At 38.9% G+C, this 16,262-nt stretch overlaps 1 protein-coding gene across 1 annotated transcript in view; it reads left to right on the top strand.

Annotated features, from left to right (window-relative positions):
- Positions 1-16,262, top strand: part of adgra2 (adhesion G protein-coupled receptor A2) — a 50,107-nt gene that overhangs the window by 10,134 nt on the left and 23,711 nt on the right. The window contains exon 2 of the mRNA XM_032578891.1: positions 12,321-12,392. Within this exon, the coding sequence (XP_032434782.1) occupies positions 12,321-12,392 (72 nt within the window). The remainder of the gene's footprint in view (positions 1-12,320; positions 12,393-16,262) is intronic.

The raw sequence follows: 16,262 nt of genomic DNA, 5'->3' as shown, positions 1-16,262 counted from the left end.
TCAAATAAAATGAAAGATAAATCCGTGAATAGCATTGTCTGACCACATTTCCACTGTACTTTCTGCCACATAAAATCCTAATAAAATAGCTTGAAATTTGTTCTTTGTTCACATTAAAGTTTAAGGGACCTGAATAATTTTACAAGGCACTATAAATCTAATCTAATCACATTTGTCTGTTTTCCTTTTTTCTCCCTGTGGTTGACCCTAATGTTTTTATTTTCTGGTTCTGCGTCTGGTGACTCCTCTGCATTTGTGTCACTTCAAAGCCCCCCTCCCTATTACCACAGTGTGATTTAAAAGCTACAGCACATCTCTGTGTGCATTTCAAAACCATTTTATCTTCTGAGTCACATCGCCACTCTCTCAGCTGTGCCACTGAGGAGCCTGCATCTGCTCTCAAGGTTTATCCTTGATTCATACGTGTTGAGATGTTGGCAAAATGTCCCAGGCCTTCTTCTTATCAGCGGGGAGAATTCCAATAGTGGGCAGAAAGCTGGAACTCCTGCAGCGATCAGGTTTATTTTTGTGTGGAAAGGTGTTGAGAGGAAGGGGCAGCAGGCTCTCCTCTGCACATGTTAGGCGGAGCAGTGGTGAGCAATAAATCAAAAAAGCAAACAAAGGCCTGACACTGGATACTTGGAGCAGCACCTGCCAGTGCCACACAAACCCTGGACTTTATTATGCCAATGCAGGTCATTGGAGGAAGACCACAGACAGTGGGACACCAGCGCACGCCCCCAGTCCCCAGCACCGGAGCGTCCTGCATATTTGGATGCCGAACGCATATTTCACTTATCACCTTGTTGTGTTTGTTGATTGGGCGGCTGACATATTTCAAAACTTGGCAAAAACAGCTGCGTGTTGTCATAGTAATTTCATCCCCCCCAAGTGGCTTTGTGTTATTTTAGTTTTTCCTTTCTCGCCGCTCTCTTCTTATCTTACTCCAAAAATGCCTGACTTCGGCGTTTCTTTGCCAGCGCTAACTTCCCTCTCCCTGTGTCTGACCACAGCGGCCCGTAAAGTTCCTGCTCGGGGTCAACAACACAGGAATACAGGCTGAGATAATGTCTGTTCTGGGGAGGCCTGCGGCTGCATTGTGTGGGCTTCTTTCTGATATGAGCATTCTTTAGCAATTGTTACAGTGTAGTAACTTCATTTTATGAAGGCGCCGTTAGGATCTAAATACAGTGTTTTAAATCCAAGCTTATAATAACATGTATTATATACCAATACAAATATACAAACTCATTTATAATACAAATAAATTTTATTATTATTGTTATTTTTTGCCTAAAGTGATTTTTGAAAAAAAGTAAAAGAAAAAAAAAACTTTTGGCAACAAAACAAAATAGACTTAGGCCATTATTTTAGTAAGGTCAGAAATTAACTAGTTTTGTCCATTTAATGGCTGAAGAATAACTACTTGATGAACTATAGAACTTGTTAGGATTTTTAAGGTAATGTCATTAATGAATTCAGCAAGATATGCAATAAATAATGTGTTGCATATAAATGTGTGTCCTTAGTTGTGATTTTATGAAGATGGCAAGAGATTGCAAAATTTTAAAGTCCTTTGCCACATTCACTTTTATCTGTTTTGGTTTATTGCACCAATCAGAGGGGCAGAGCCAGTTGTGAAATGAAACGTTGGCCATTTATTAAAATCTCTGCGGATGCAATAACCCACTGTTTGTAGATATAATGTAATCCCATATTCCTCAATACGTAATCACATCAGTCACTGGAAAGCATGCTGGTCTACCATATTCTTGTAACATCTATCTTGGTTGTTTAATAGTTTGCGGTACGCGCTGGATGTTGAAACTCGTTGCCGGGTAGCAAACAGGGTCATTGTGATTTAGGAAAAATGGCTACAAGCAAAGCGTTTTGTTCCTCATTAGATACATTTTAGGAAAGGAACAATGATCAGAAATGTGTTTAGACAACCTTTTGAAAAACAATTATAGAAATTAGCAGCCATATTTCCCAGACACCTTTGCTCAGGAGCAGAAAACAGAGCCTTGTTATGACACAGAACAATGAGACAATGTTAGCCAGGCATACACCACATTCCTTCCTCTCTCTCTTTCTCTCTCTCAAACAGCTAAATGCACTAAATTGCCTCATTAAAATTGTAAAAACACTTTAGACAGTGATTAAACTGGCCTTTGTGTTCCTGCTCTGCAGCCATAAGCCTTCCAGTTTGGGCTGTTTTGATGAATCTAGGATTTTACATTTTGCAATAACTTCTTGAAGCTTTACAGTAAAGCAGCTGTGATTCAGCTTTTGTTAATATTGTGTGGCAGCTACTTGTTTATGTCTTTAAAGGCCACTGGTTGTACTGTTGTAATAAATTGTGTATAGAAACACATTCCATGGACACATTCTGTTTGCAGGACTTGATGGATTGTCTAATAAGACTTACTGCGAGCAGGGGAAATGTGGATGTGTGTTAGTTGGCGTGTGCACACACATGTGGGAAGGGCGTGCACCGCCACAGCTCTCAAAATAGACCCCAGTCCTCCCCTCTCTAATTAGAGACATTTTGAAAACCCGGATTTTAATTTTAGACTGGCAGCTTTTGGGCCACTTGCTCATACACACAGAGTTAAATGCACACTTTCCATAAAAATAACTGATAGGTCACACACTTGTGCATCTTAAATCCGCACGCACACCCTGAAACCACAACGCCAAACTCCCTGGCCCGGCCTGCTAACCCAGGCACAATGCAGCGCACTCTGTAATAAGTGGTTGGACATATCAGATGCAGAGGCACGCTCACTATGCTGAGCATCAGGACAGGGAACTACCGCGCTTCGCAAAACCATTTGTACCCACTGAACCTTTTTCACATTTTTGTGTTTCTGTAGCCATGCACTTCTCTGTATTGTTTTGTATAGGCTAACACAAAGCAGTGCACAACTGTAAAGTGGGAAGAATATTTTGCGTAGTATTCAAATGTTTGAAAAATAAAATTCTGAAAAACTCAACAGGCATTTGGATTCAGCATCCCTGACCTTGCAGACACATGCAGCTGCAGATTAGACAAATAAATTTCAAGTCTTGCCACTGATTCAAAAAATGATTTAAGTCTGGACTTTAGTTGTGCCATTAATGTACACTATTCTGTTCTGGATATTTGTTTAGTGTCATTGTCCTGCTGGAATATGAGCCTCCGGCCCAGTGTCCAGTCATCTGTTACCTCCTGCATGCTTGTCCTGAAAGTGGGTCAAATAAACTCGGACAAGCTTTAGCTGTATCTCGTAACACTAATAGTTATCCAGGTTGTTCCACCTGAGCTTTGGCTCTCTGCAACTCCTCCAGAGTTACCAAGGGCTTCTTGGCTGCTTCTATGACTGATGCTCTCCTTACCCAGCTTGAATGGTTAGGTGGATAGCTATGTCTTAATTGTGCATTACTCTTTAAAATCAAACTCCACTTGTTGTTTTCTGCAGCTTCTTGAACAATTCTTAATGAGATGTTCAAAACTCACTCTAGCTGGTTATAACCCATCCCTACTTTTAACATCTCCACAACTTTATCTTTGTCCTGTCTGCTGTTTTGTTTGGTGTTGTGGTGCAGTTTCTTCTCTAAGGCTTCAAACACACCTATGAGTCCTTCACAAGAACACCTGGAGTCATACTGAGGTCGTCTCTTCTGACTGCAGCAGGTTTTACTGAGAGTATAAGAGTAATGGTGGCTGAATATAAACAATAACAAATTATTCATTAATAAAAATGAAAACTGTCTCAATTTTCTTTTAGAAAATTTTTATGGTGCTTGGTATAGACTTGTCTAGCAAAAATGCTAATCAAATTCAATCAACGTTTGACTTTTTGTTGTGCGACAGAATGTAAAAGGGTTTATGAGTCATGAGAAGTTCATATAACCAAGGATATCAAGATTTTGTCTTAAACACGTTTAATATTTTCCTCCTTCATGCATGTTGAAACCTTGTTTAATAACTGAATCACTTAGGCTACGCAGAATGATTTCATAAAAAATATTTGGCATTCAATTACATGGATGCTCCTTTTCATGACAGGCGGTAAATGGGAGTTTCAGCTTGGCAGTGTTCCCTTATTGCTGCTACAAGCCCTCTGGTGGGTCAGGCACAATGGGCACATTCACATCTTGACATGTGTTTGCTGCTAAAGTGCCTGTTGTGCTCAAGGGCATTTAGTCTCTCTGCTGCGCTCGGTGTCGTGACTCTCCGAGGAAAGGCTCAGGGTGCAAAGGGCTCCCAGGACCACAGGCTATAGGTAGAGCTCTGTCTTTCTAACAACGAAAGGGTTAAGCTTTCTGGATGCACCAATGCGCTGAATGGCCCTCCATAGTCTGGAGGCCTCTTATAAAGTACTCATTGTAGCAAAGATGACACAACCACCTCCCAGCCTGAGAGATTTCTCAGCTCATGCACTTCCATATCTCTCTTCTGTGTGCCTCCCTCTTCAAATGTGTCCACTAGCAACAATGAAAGACAAGACTGCATGTTTTTTATGGACGGTTGCAAACGTTAGTAGCTGCAGTATCACAAACTTCAAATGATTTTTATTAGGATGTTGTTTGATAAACTGTGATAAAACTGTGAAGTTTTGGCATAGTACTTGATTATCAGCATTTTTTGTTATAGGTGTCTGAGAAAATTATTTGTTATGAATTTCTGAGACTGGAGGAATAATTGTTGAGAAACGCCAAGCTGGTTAACAGAAAATTGGTTCCACAATGCATTTACTCAGAGGGATTGAATACAAATGCAAACCACTTTTCACAAGGCGCCATAGATTTTACAAGTTCATTTCACATGAGTGAACTGGATGTTTAGTCCATAAAACAGTTTTTAGAATTTATAATGCAATGAAAGAAAACATTATACGTAACCAAAGCAGTAGCCACTCTACAATAGTTCATCCAAACAAAATAAGATAATATTCTGCATCTGCAGCAGATTATTTTTATACTGGGCTGGCTCTAAGTGACCCGCCATCATGATTTTTTTTTTCTCACAGTTTTTCCTTCAAAGTCTGCAGACAGCCATTTTTGTAAAATCTCAATTTACTTTCCCGAAACTATACGAGGACACAAAAGCCACACCAAGTTGAGCCAAAACCTCAGTCATCAGAGACAAAATGAAACATTTTATTCATAACATATTATCTTCCATCTAAATGAAGCGACATTATTCCCCCCCCCCCTTTCAGATGATATGCAGAAGCTGCCAAAGACAAAAATACTGCAGAAATAAAAATGAACCCCCATAAATCAGGACACAGACAGCTGCAGACCAAGAAAGCAGTCAAATCCAGTAATTTCATCCCATTTGTTTTCATTTGATGACAACATAAAAGCTTGACAGGAAATTTGCAGCAAAACAACTTCTAACAACCGAGTTTGTACTAACAGGGACTCTGGTGAAACAGGGAACTGGACTTTTATAAGTTAAAAAAGATTCATTGTTAGTATAGGTTTCATTTTCCTTCCTATTTTCAATGTGTTTTCCACTTTGCATGAAGAGCAATTTACTTTTACACATCAATTATCCATGATTATAATATTCAGTTGCCAGTTGGCATATAGTGTTATTTCTAAAGAGTATTTTATTCCATTGGCATAACGACAATACGCTGCCATATTAATGGCAATACAATAATGCAGAATAAATCATTTTATTTTATTAATTTACTTTATTACACGAGAGAATAATATATCCAGGCTTGCGTTAACGAAAATTAGCATGAAACGTTTTAATATAACTTCTGTATGCTTAGAGCTTTGAAGTCACTTGAAAACTAAATCTAATGCAAACATTGTGTTTTTCATAAATAAATAATTAGAAATTCTCATCTAATGTACATTTGTAAGCCACCAACAGAGATACTGCCTGTTGCTGCAACATGAATTATTTCTAATGTACAGATGATGATGTGTTGCTGTGTAGTTTCCCCAGTTTCAGTTCGTTGATCTTAATTAAAATGAGACATGAAACGTCTTAGCAGCAAATCCATTAAGCTGATAGTTAACAGATGACAAACATTACATTCTTTTTGTTTCAATGAAAATTCTGATTCTCTCTCCTCTCCTCATCTCTTTGAGTCATGTGTTTATATTCTTAAATAGTGACGTATCCACTTAGTCCTGCCTCGCTGCTAAAATGGAAAATCCCAAAGAGGAAAATTGGACAAAAACCGACTGTACATTTTTTTTGTTATAATACAAACAATGCAGAGTTGTTAGTGTTCAAGGACCAAATCAAATTGCTTTCAGCAGCATTTGTCCCCTCAGGGCTCAATGTTTTTCTATTATATTTTACATTAACTTAAGCACTGCCATGGCACAAGCCAGCATGTGTATTATCAAATCAGCATGCCAATTAAGCCCAGCTTAACTCAGTAATGACTCTTTGAGACCCTTATTTGAAATCACTCTCATTATGTGGCTCCCATTGGTCTCCAAACCAGGACTGGATTTTTGCCATGTTACCAACTCTTTTAAGGATCTCTTGTCTTTCCCTTTGCGTGAGGTCCTTGAGGGTAAGGGACCATTTCAGAGTTAAATTGATGTTTACACACCAGCCCGACGGGCTCCCTTTTCCCGCTGTCACACCAAAACCTGAGCTGCTTGAGTCTTTTACTCTCAAAGAGTTAGATCAGTGTTTAAGTGGCCAAGAGATTGCTTGTTGGAGCAATCCTGCATAATTTTATTTTCTCCGCAAAAGAAATGGAAGCGTAAAAAGCTAATAAATATTTAGAATTATCTATGTGTTGATACTTTACAAAAACAATGTTTGCAAGGAGATGCTGATCATTGTGTCCCTTTGCTAAATGCAAAAGAGACACAATGCCAGAGACCAAAGGGGATGCCAACTCCAGTTCCCGACTGCTTTCATCCCACAACTTTTAGATGTGTCCCCGCTCTAACACACCTGAATCGAATGAATTGATCTTTACGAGACCTCTGCTGATCTGAATTATGCTGATGAGGTCATTCAGATGAGTTGGAGAAGGGATAGTAACTTCCATGAAATGTAGTTCTTCACTCCGGCTGTACAGCCAGTCAAAAACAAAAGCAGAACCTTGACTAATCTTCAAGTGTCCAAAAGTACTTGCAGCTGTTCACGATCCAAGGGACTAAAATAAGTAGAGAAAGGCCGTAACGGTAGACCTGTTTTATACGTTGTTGATTCAGTCATCCACATGGTAGTTCTGTCAGCGGACTGGCTCTTCAGCAGGTGACCCTGAGGCTTCTTCCTGATTATGAGACGACACCCATAAAGTGTCTCAAGACAAGTTACTCTGTCTATTTAAACAATAAAAACCTGTGGTAGTGCACGGTAGTGAAAATAAACCTCCAGATTTTTGTAAATGTGTGAACTTTCTGAACACTTGACCCTTGACTCCTCTTGAGTATTTATATAAAATCTTCAGCACACTATTGACCTCAGTTCTGAGTATATATCCTCTTGATATTCAGATTTGGTGTTATAGTAGTCTTCTTCACTCTCATGATTGCAAGGAAGCCACTAATGATCTTTGTCTCAGACTTTGGCCGTCTTTGGTTTGGGTTTGGCTATCTCCAGGTCATTTATTTAGGAACGCTACTCACTACAGTAATAACAGTAATACCATATTGGAGAGAAGCTAGTGCATATAGTGGTGGCTTTAACACTTGCATTGATCATGATGGAGTGCAAACAATTTTGCTGGAGTTTCAGCACATTTTGAAAAGAAGGAGAACGAAGAAAGACTGGACTCAATTAATGAAGTTTTAGTACGTACATCTTTTCTGTGACCCTTTTTTCTGTTTGTTTGCTGTGGAACCATCGGGGTAGGCAGAGCTCTCCGTCAGAGTGCTGCTAAATATTTACTGGGCAACAAAGACCATTTGAAATCAGTGCTTTTTACTCAAGTGTTTCTCATCAATATCCCACGCTAAATGCCAAACCACGCTGGAGTATTTCATGTAAATGCTTTCAAAAAAAAAAAAAAAAAAAAGATAAGTTTGAAGTGTGTCTGGCAGAGAAGCAGGATGAAGAGTGAAAGCATACAGACACCGAACTCTCAGTGTGAAGGACCAACTCACAGGACATCCTGTTGTGTTTGGATTTACAGCATTCTGGCTTTTACGTGGATTTATTTCTTTCCCAATACGATTAATAGGAAAACTGTAGGGATTTTATTTTCATTTTAAAACACCCCTCATTTTTTTCAGCATTTGAAATCAATTTGTTGTTAAACAATTGTGACTGACGTACTATTGCAACCATACTTGCCTGTAAATAAACAACTGTGCCATCAGTACAGAGTAATATTCTGATATAAACAATCAATGATCACACTCTAAAGTAGTGAAAAAGCGCAGAAAATTCACTTTTGTTCCTTCTGCTTATATTTGATTCTGAACAAGAAGTGATCAATAATTAACAGTGAAACATGCTTTTAGTTTTCATGATCAGCCTCTGAAGCGGCAGCTAACTTTAGCATCATTAGCAGCTAACGATTAGCCAGGCTTAATATTCTCATTGTGATTGGTTGTCTGTCATTATTTGTTTTTTTGGAGACATGGATTCTTCTTCTGTGCCAATTTAACTGAAGCCTTAACCATTTGAGTCTGACACAACAGGACAAATGAAGAAAAAGACGTCCTTCCTTTTTACTTCAAAATAAGAGTCAATTATACGGTACAACGTCATGCCAAGCCTTAAGGGCACACTTTCATGTTTGAGGTTCATCATAACAGTTTAAACTTATTTCACCTGAGAAAGTCACTGGGTAGTACTTTGTGAAATATGTCTTTTATATGAGAAATATCATGCATTTTATTATTTCAAGAAACCTAAAAAAAACCCCTCTTCATCTCTTTTTTGTGCAGATTGATTTATTGATCAAATTAGTTTTCTTCTTGCCATAAGCTTAATCACGGCGCAGATTGAGAGAAAAGTAGAAGACAATTTCGCAGCTGTTCTTACTTTTGACCTTTCCCTCTTCATATGACCTTTTAAGCTTTTTGATCTTTGCGTAACTAAATTAAATAAAATGGCTGGAGAAGATCCTGAAGCCTGACATGTGGCCGCTCTCTTTTTTTTTTTTTTTTGCATGATTGGATAAATTGAATTAGCTCATCTGGTTTCTTAAAACCCCTTTGTGCTCTGAAGGGGTTAAGTGAATAAGAGATGATAAAAACAGTTTGAAGAGAGCATCCATGGTGTAGTCTGAACTAAATTAGCAGCGTGTGCTGTTGTACGTCTGATAGGTCTTGAAGGCAGATTGGGCCAATTTGGCCTCTGATCAGTGTCTCATGGCGTGCAGAAACAAGCAACCCAGGTAAACCAAAACCTCAGGAGTGATTCAGCCAGTGCTGCACTATGTGGACTTGCAGGATGGAGTCGCTGCCTCACTTTCTTTATACGCTGCGGGGATGAAAAGATGCACTCCGCTTTGCCTCGGCTGTCACCTGCTTCCGGACACTGTTCTGTCTGTCTGATGGCTGTCCAGGAAGTGCTCTCTCCACAACCCCTGACCTCTGAAACCGGTTTCCGAATAAACAGCTAATTGGCTGGGTTTCCTGTTTAGCCTGATGGGAATGCTTGACTATTTCTGTCTGTTTACAGAGTTGTGCCTGGCCCTCTTTCTCGGAGTTGTGCTCCCTGCATTGTTTATGAAAGAACAATGTGTTTTGCTATAGCTACACTTCAAACTTCAGGCTTTGGGGTCCATGCAGTAAGATCCAGGTTTTGCAGCTCATCTTGGCTCTTGCAGGCATCTGATTTTCATGGTCTGTTGGAGAAATTTATATTTTAGATTGCTCTAATGTGTTAATTTGAGAATTATGATGACAAATTGTGACTTACGTCGTACAAGTCACATCAATATGCACCTCTGTCAATGGTTGTAGTGTGAACACTTGAAAAGAAATATGTTGTCCCTGTGAACAGACACACATGTGGGCATCCTAGCACAACCAAAGCCAACAAGTGTCCTACCCCCGCCAAATAATCATTGTTCAGCATAATAAGCTCAGCCAAAAAGGAACTATCTATATCTGAACTGTCTGCTTTGAGTTAAATGCCTTGTGTCTTTCCCAGATGTGACTTTCTCCTATCTGTCTTGAATTATTCAGCCACTTCCGGGTCTTCTGCAGTTTTCAGCTTCAGTCTGCATCCATTTACAGAATAGATTCTGTGCCCAAAGTTGAGTGAAAGACCTTAAGGCTCAGGAGTCATGGGTTCAAATTCAGGTTATGCTGTGAAAAGGCTGTTCTTCTCTAACAAGTGACTCTATATGGGTTTATAAACATCACCTCTTTTTTATTTATTTATTTTAATTTTTTTTAGAAACATAACTCTGATAAGGAACATATTAGGCAGCTGTATTAAATATATTACAATCATTTTTGTCTTAAAAGCTTAGTAAAACAAGTTTACAGTAATTATTAGTGGGGAGGTGTCAGACTTTTGATTTTAAACAACGTAATTATGGAAAATGCTACTTCCTGACAATATCGATCATCATTTCCACGGTAACTGGATCAGAAATGTATTTGCTTCATGCGCCGGCTTTTGTTTTCAAACTGTTCTGATGTCGTGGGTGGTTGTGGAAGACTAAAGTAAAGAGGTGAGTCAGTCCAGTTTATCCCCATATTACCAAGACTGGACGATTAAATGTGGTCATTAACTTGAGCTGCAAGGCGCGGAGCTAAAGGCAGCGTTTTTATTGATGTGGCAGGAAACGGGGGGGGGGGGGGGGGGGGGGGAGCAGTGGGGGCTGACGGCTGCTGCTGAATCTGTAAATCTCACAGACTGTTCACAGTCAGCTCCCACTTTTAAAGGGACACACACACACAGTTTCCCTCTCTCGATTAAGAACACACTTAATGTCACAAACAGCCCATTAAGCACCATGTGGTAGGAGCAGAGACGATGTGAAACTGAAGGGTGTGTTAATGATCGCTGCCGGTTGCCAGGGCGAGGCCGTGGCAGGTCTGTGGATCCAGACAGAGTTGAGGCAAGCGTGCAGAAGTCTGCTTCCTTAAAATTAAACTGGCGAGGTCACAGATGTCGGTTAAGTTTTAATATTGAAAAAACCAGCACTGACTTTTCTGGTTTCATAGTAAGCGGTAATATTTATTTTATAAATACTTATTTATGGTGTGGTGTCAGAGCAAGTTCCACCCCACTAAATTCTGCACATGCACCACCACAAATACTGTGAAGAACTTTTTTTTTAAAAGTAATGCAACTGGATTTTGTCTTTTTCCATTTCTTGTATTTTATCACACAAAAGAAACTAAGTTAAAAAAAAAAAATCTAAGTTTGCACTGCAGTCTTGAATGGAAAACTTCCAGCCTATAAATTGGACAAATAAAACCCAGACCTCAAAATGCCATATGTCCACCGTGTGTTTAAAACTTAAAAAACTCCAGTAATAGTTTATTTTAACAGTTTATTAAACTTTTGCCATCTTGTGTCTCATGAAAATGTTTACATGCACTCATGCAAGCAGTAACTACAATCTGTTTGTCAAAGTGTTCATTTGAAGTTTGACTTTAGAAGATGCAGAAACATGCTTTGTTATTATGTGCTAATAGTTATTATGAGGGAAGCTGCTGATAAATCCTGATGTTTTCCCAGCTGTAACTAGAATGGAGTTAAAATGAGTTTTGGGCTTCAGGGACTCATACGTTTGCAGTACAGTTTGGAGAGACCAACTCATCCAACATTCATGTTTTTGGACTGGAAGAGGAATCAGAAGTACCCTGAGAGAGCATGAGGAGAACATGCAGACTCCATGCAGAAAGCAATGCAACAGTTCTACCAACAGTTCTGTGCCACTGAACTATGCCATTAATGTACAATGACTTGTAAATAGTCAGAGGTTTGTTGATGGTTCCATTTTCCATGTTAGACAAAGTGCTCCTAGCCATGATTCCTCTTTGCTGCAATGCCCTGACCTTTGGCCTGACAAGACTTCTCTACCAGGCCTGACTTGCTGGTAGAGAAAGAAGTAATAAACAAGCCCTGCGTCACATTTGTAAAGACATTCTTTCTGAATGATTATCAAGATCACAACGTCTCTCCAGTTCTTCGCTGTCTTAACTTTAATAGGAACCATCTTTAGCTAAAGTCTTTGGTCAGGCTAATCTCTCATGTGACTGCAGCAAGTGAATTTTTTTTCTTGTTTTTATTGTTTGACTTTGTTCTTCATTTCACGTGTAATTAAATCTCTATGGGCTGTGAAATAGATGTTATAGGCTAGTTTTGCATTCCTAATGGGCCAAAATAGATGATCTGTAACTTTTTTTTTCTTCCTAATTCGCAGAATACTGAGCCACAACAAAATCCGAGTTCTGAAAAATGGATCCTTCATTGGACTTAACTCCTTGGAAAAGCTGTGAGTATTAAGCTTACATTTTTTGACAAAACCCTAAACGACTGACAGCCTCAGTTGTACACTTGGCATTTTAGAATAGCCCCCCCCCCAGATTTTAGTGGGCATTACTTCTGCATCAGCGGTAACCTATCTTATAGATTTATGTGATGCCTCTTTTTTGCTTGGCTCTGGACTTGCCCTTCCAGAGATGAATGGCATCAGAGAAAATCTGAGCAGCTTTGTGTGCATTTCCCCTAAGACGGGCTTGATTCCAGCAGGGAGGATGATACACTCAGACTGGCTATCGCAGAGTTATGTTGAAAACCTCACATAATTACACTTCAGCCCTTCATTATTTGATAAACTCCACTCAAGAAGACAAGATAAGAGAGATCTCTGGCAAGAGGATTGTGTTGGCAGTTCTACCTGCAGCTTTCAAACAGTCTGGCCCTCCTTCACAGACTCATAATCTCCCTTAATCTTAATGGAGTGTCAGACAAGGGATGGACACGATTACTTTGGGGACGAATCTGACACAATTCTCGGGGCTTCTGGTGACGGTCATGGAGCTTTCTTTGACAATGCAGCAGCCATAAACACACAACAGATAAGATGGGAAGAAGTCTGAAGGATTTTAACGTGTTAAAGTGTTTAAAAGAAAAGATTGTCCTGAATCATTTTTTTTGGCTTTTGAGGATGATAGAGACAAACATTAAACAACACTGTTCTGTTTACGCTCTTTCTGTTACCTCTTCACAATCCGTCTCAACTCTTATTGAGCTTTTGATTTTGGTCACTAAAGTGTGTAAATATATTTTTGGATATCAGAGTTTTTTTTTGCATGGCAACAGCAATATTTCAGTATTGCAATGATGACAGCTATTCAATATATTGTGCCACTGTACCCCCAAACTTGCTTCATGTTTGTGGAAAATAGCTCAATCTTCATCTCGTCTGACTCCAAAAATTATCTTCTGAAAATGCTTTGCTTGTGCAGCTGGAAGGAATTGATTTTATATTTGATGCCTCTTTTTTTTGGTCCTTTAAGTCTAATAACCCCTCTGAGGACACAGATACTTGTTTTACAACAGTTTCCATGGATATTTTTTTATGATATGCCTAATCCTCCAGTTGTTGCTCAACATAACTTAGAAGTTTTCTTTCATCTGAAGATGACAATTCAGATCAGAAGGTTTAATCTTACACACATTTGGGCATTAACACAGAACAATGCCCTCAAATTCATTAATATTGACATAGTCTTATACTAGGAAATTGCTATTGGCCACAAACTGTTTGCAGTTTTTCTGCAGCTAGGCATTTATCCAGACATTGTTGTGGTGCATGTATACATTTGCATATACAGTACAGTATATATATATATATATATATATATATATATATATATATATATATATATATATATATATATATATATAAACAGGATCATGTATGTATTAAAGGGAATTCATAGTAATCAAGTTTTTAAAGGTCAGTATGTCAGTGCTTATAGCAAACTGGTGCTTTTATGTACTCTGAGATGTAACAGCATGTCTTGTCTACTTCCCAGTAAATCTTAATGGGAACAATAAACATGTGCAGCTCCAGTTTGGTTCCTGCAGATTGGCAGAAACGCTTATTTTGCTGGGGAGGTTTGTGGTTATGTTGACAGAATATTACTACCACATGCCAGTCGGAGATGCCACCCATGAAGCTAACGAGCTTCTAAAAAAACATGGAGAGAAAGAAAAATACGGCAATTTGCCCGCAGTTGTTGACTTGTTAGTGCCTACCTACTGGAGCTCACATCAGACTTGCTAGTAAAGAACAGCGAGCAAAATATGCAGAGAAAGCTGAGAACACCAGAGTTGTTGGTTCTTGCCTCAACAGTGCTGCACCATGGACTCAATCGATCTGTGGGAAGAACGACTTCACAAGACAAAAATGTGATAATGCAATTTGGATGATCATGGATATTAAACTAAAAACAAAAGAGGATGGTAGCTGAAAGGAGGTCATGTGAAATGAACCCTAGTTGTTTGTTTTTGTTAACAGAGCTCCTTATGGTGTTGCAGGGTCAATAGGTTAGGTAACCTGAGCCTGCTCACAAACAGAGCTGTATACCTGATGCAGGGATAAAACTAATGACATGCAATTGGGTTGTAAAATAAACACTTGAGATAATATACTCAAAATATTATCTAAGCTGCTTAAACAATAACTTTTAGAAGGTTTATCTAACTTACAGAGTCTCAGAAATGGAAGTAAAGGGAATTTACGGATGAGAATTCTGAAACGTTGAACTTTAATTTTGAGGAAAAATGAAAAGGGAGGACAAATTCAAAGTTTCAAAACAACCTTTGACGTGCCAGCTTCCCAAACCAGAACACCAGTTGACAAGACAGAAAAAGAGTGCCTGCTGTTGCCTGGAAATAGAGGTGTTAGCTAACTTACAGAGCTGACTGGATCACTCCAAGGGAGCGGCTCACATAGTAGCTTCATTCTGCTTGACACAACAGCTGTGCTCAGAAACAGGGTCACTTCATTGGTTGTCTTTGTGAGTCCTTATGTCGGGTTCAGAAGCAAGTGATATGAAGGACAAGTAACACAGAAACTTAATAGCAATGGAAGAAATGAAAACTTTGTTAATATGGCATCTTTCAAGAGAAACAAAATCAGAAAGTGCTTCAACAAAGAGTAAAAATACAAGGTGCATTAAATAAAAGCAGATTTTAAAAAGTATGTCTTTTGTTGACTTTTAAAGGTCCGCTGATCTCAGCGACAGAGGTAGAGCGTTCCATAGTCTCCTTTAGTTTTGTAAGCTGGCTCTAATCACAGAACCTCAAGGACCTGGTGGGGGTGTCGGGATGCAGAAGTCCGCTGATATAAACTGGTTACTTCCCATGAAGAGCTCTCCAAGTCAAAACCAGGATGTTGAAATGCACCTCAACATGCACTGGAAGCACAAAGCATTTGCTACATTAGCAGTGGAGTTGCATGAGAAAATTTTGAAGATTTAGTCAGAAGCCTGGCAGCAGCAGCATTGTGTACAGACTGCAAATCTTGTAGGAAAGATTTGGTTAGACTTGTGTAGAGCGCATTACAGTAATCCAGACGAGATGAAACAAAAGCATGGATTAAGATTTCCATTTCATGATGAGACATTATGGAGCTCAGTTTGGCTGAGCTCCATTTTTATCATTTCTAAAATGATAAAAAACGTAAAAACTGAGTCAGTGGTTACACCAAGGTTTCTAGTGTTAGATTTTTGCTAAAATACCAAGAAAAACCAAGGATCTCCTTTAACTTTACAGTTAATTTATCTGGTGCAAAGATTATTATTTTTCTTCATCTAATTTCAGAAAACAGTTAGACATCCAGCTTTTTTACTGAATGTAAGCCTTTTACCAAATTGTGCAGTTTGGAAACCTCGTTAGGAGGAAAAGAAATGTACAACCGGAAATCACCTGCATAGCAATGACCAGAGATATTAATAAAATATGACAGTATGGAACCAAGAGGGAGCAGAGAGAGCAAAAACAACTATGGGCCTAAAACGGTACCCAGTGTAACACCAAACTGAACAAGAAGACTAATTTACTGGATAAGAATGAGGACAACCACTTCAAAACAGAACCTGATATACTAACCCAACACCTATTTAGCCCATTTAACAGGGTCGGATGGCCAACAGTATGAAAAGCTGAAGTCAGATGTAACATAAGCAGCACAGAATATTTACCTGCATCATGGTTTTGTATGTTAACCAATGTTTAAAGTCATGGCTCATCATGCATTAGTTATTTACTAATCAAACCTGTCTGAAGTTCTGATTTAGGTCATTTATATGTAAATAAACTCATTGCAAGCTATTTACGTATGAATTTGCTT

This window comes from Xiphophorus hellerii, chromosome 12 (genome assembly GCF_003331165.1).
Source record: "Xiphophorus hellerii strain 12219 chromosome 12, Xiphophorus_hellerii-4.1, whole genome shotgun sequence".
In the NCBI taxonomy this organism is placed as follows: Eukaryota; Metazoa; Chordata; class Actinopteri; order Cyprinodontiformes; family Poeciliidae; genus Xiphophorus; species Xiphophorus hellerii.
This window is presented reverse-complemented; position numbering and strand designations above follow the sequence as displayed.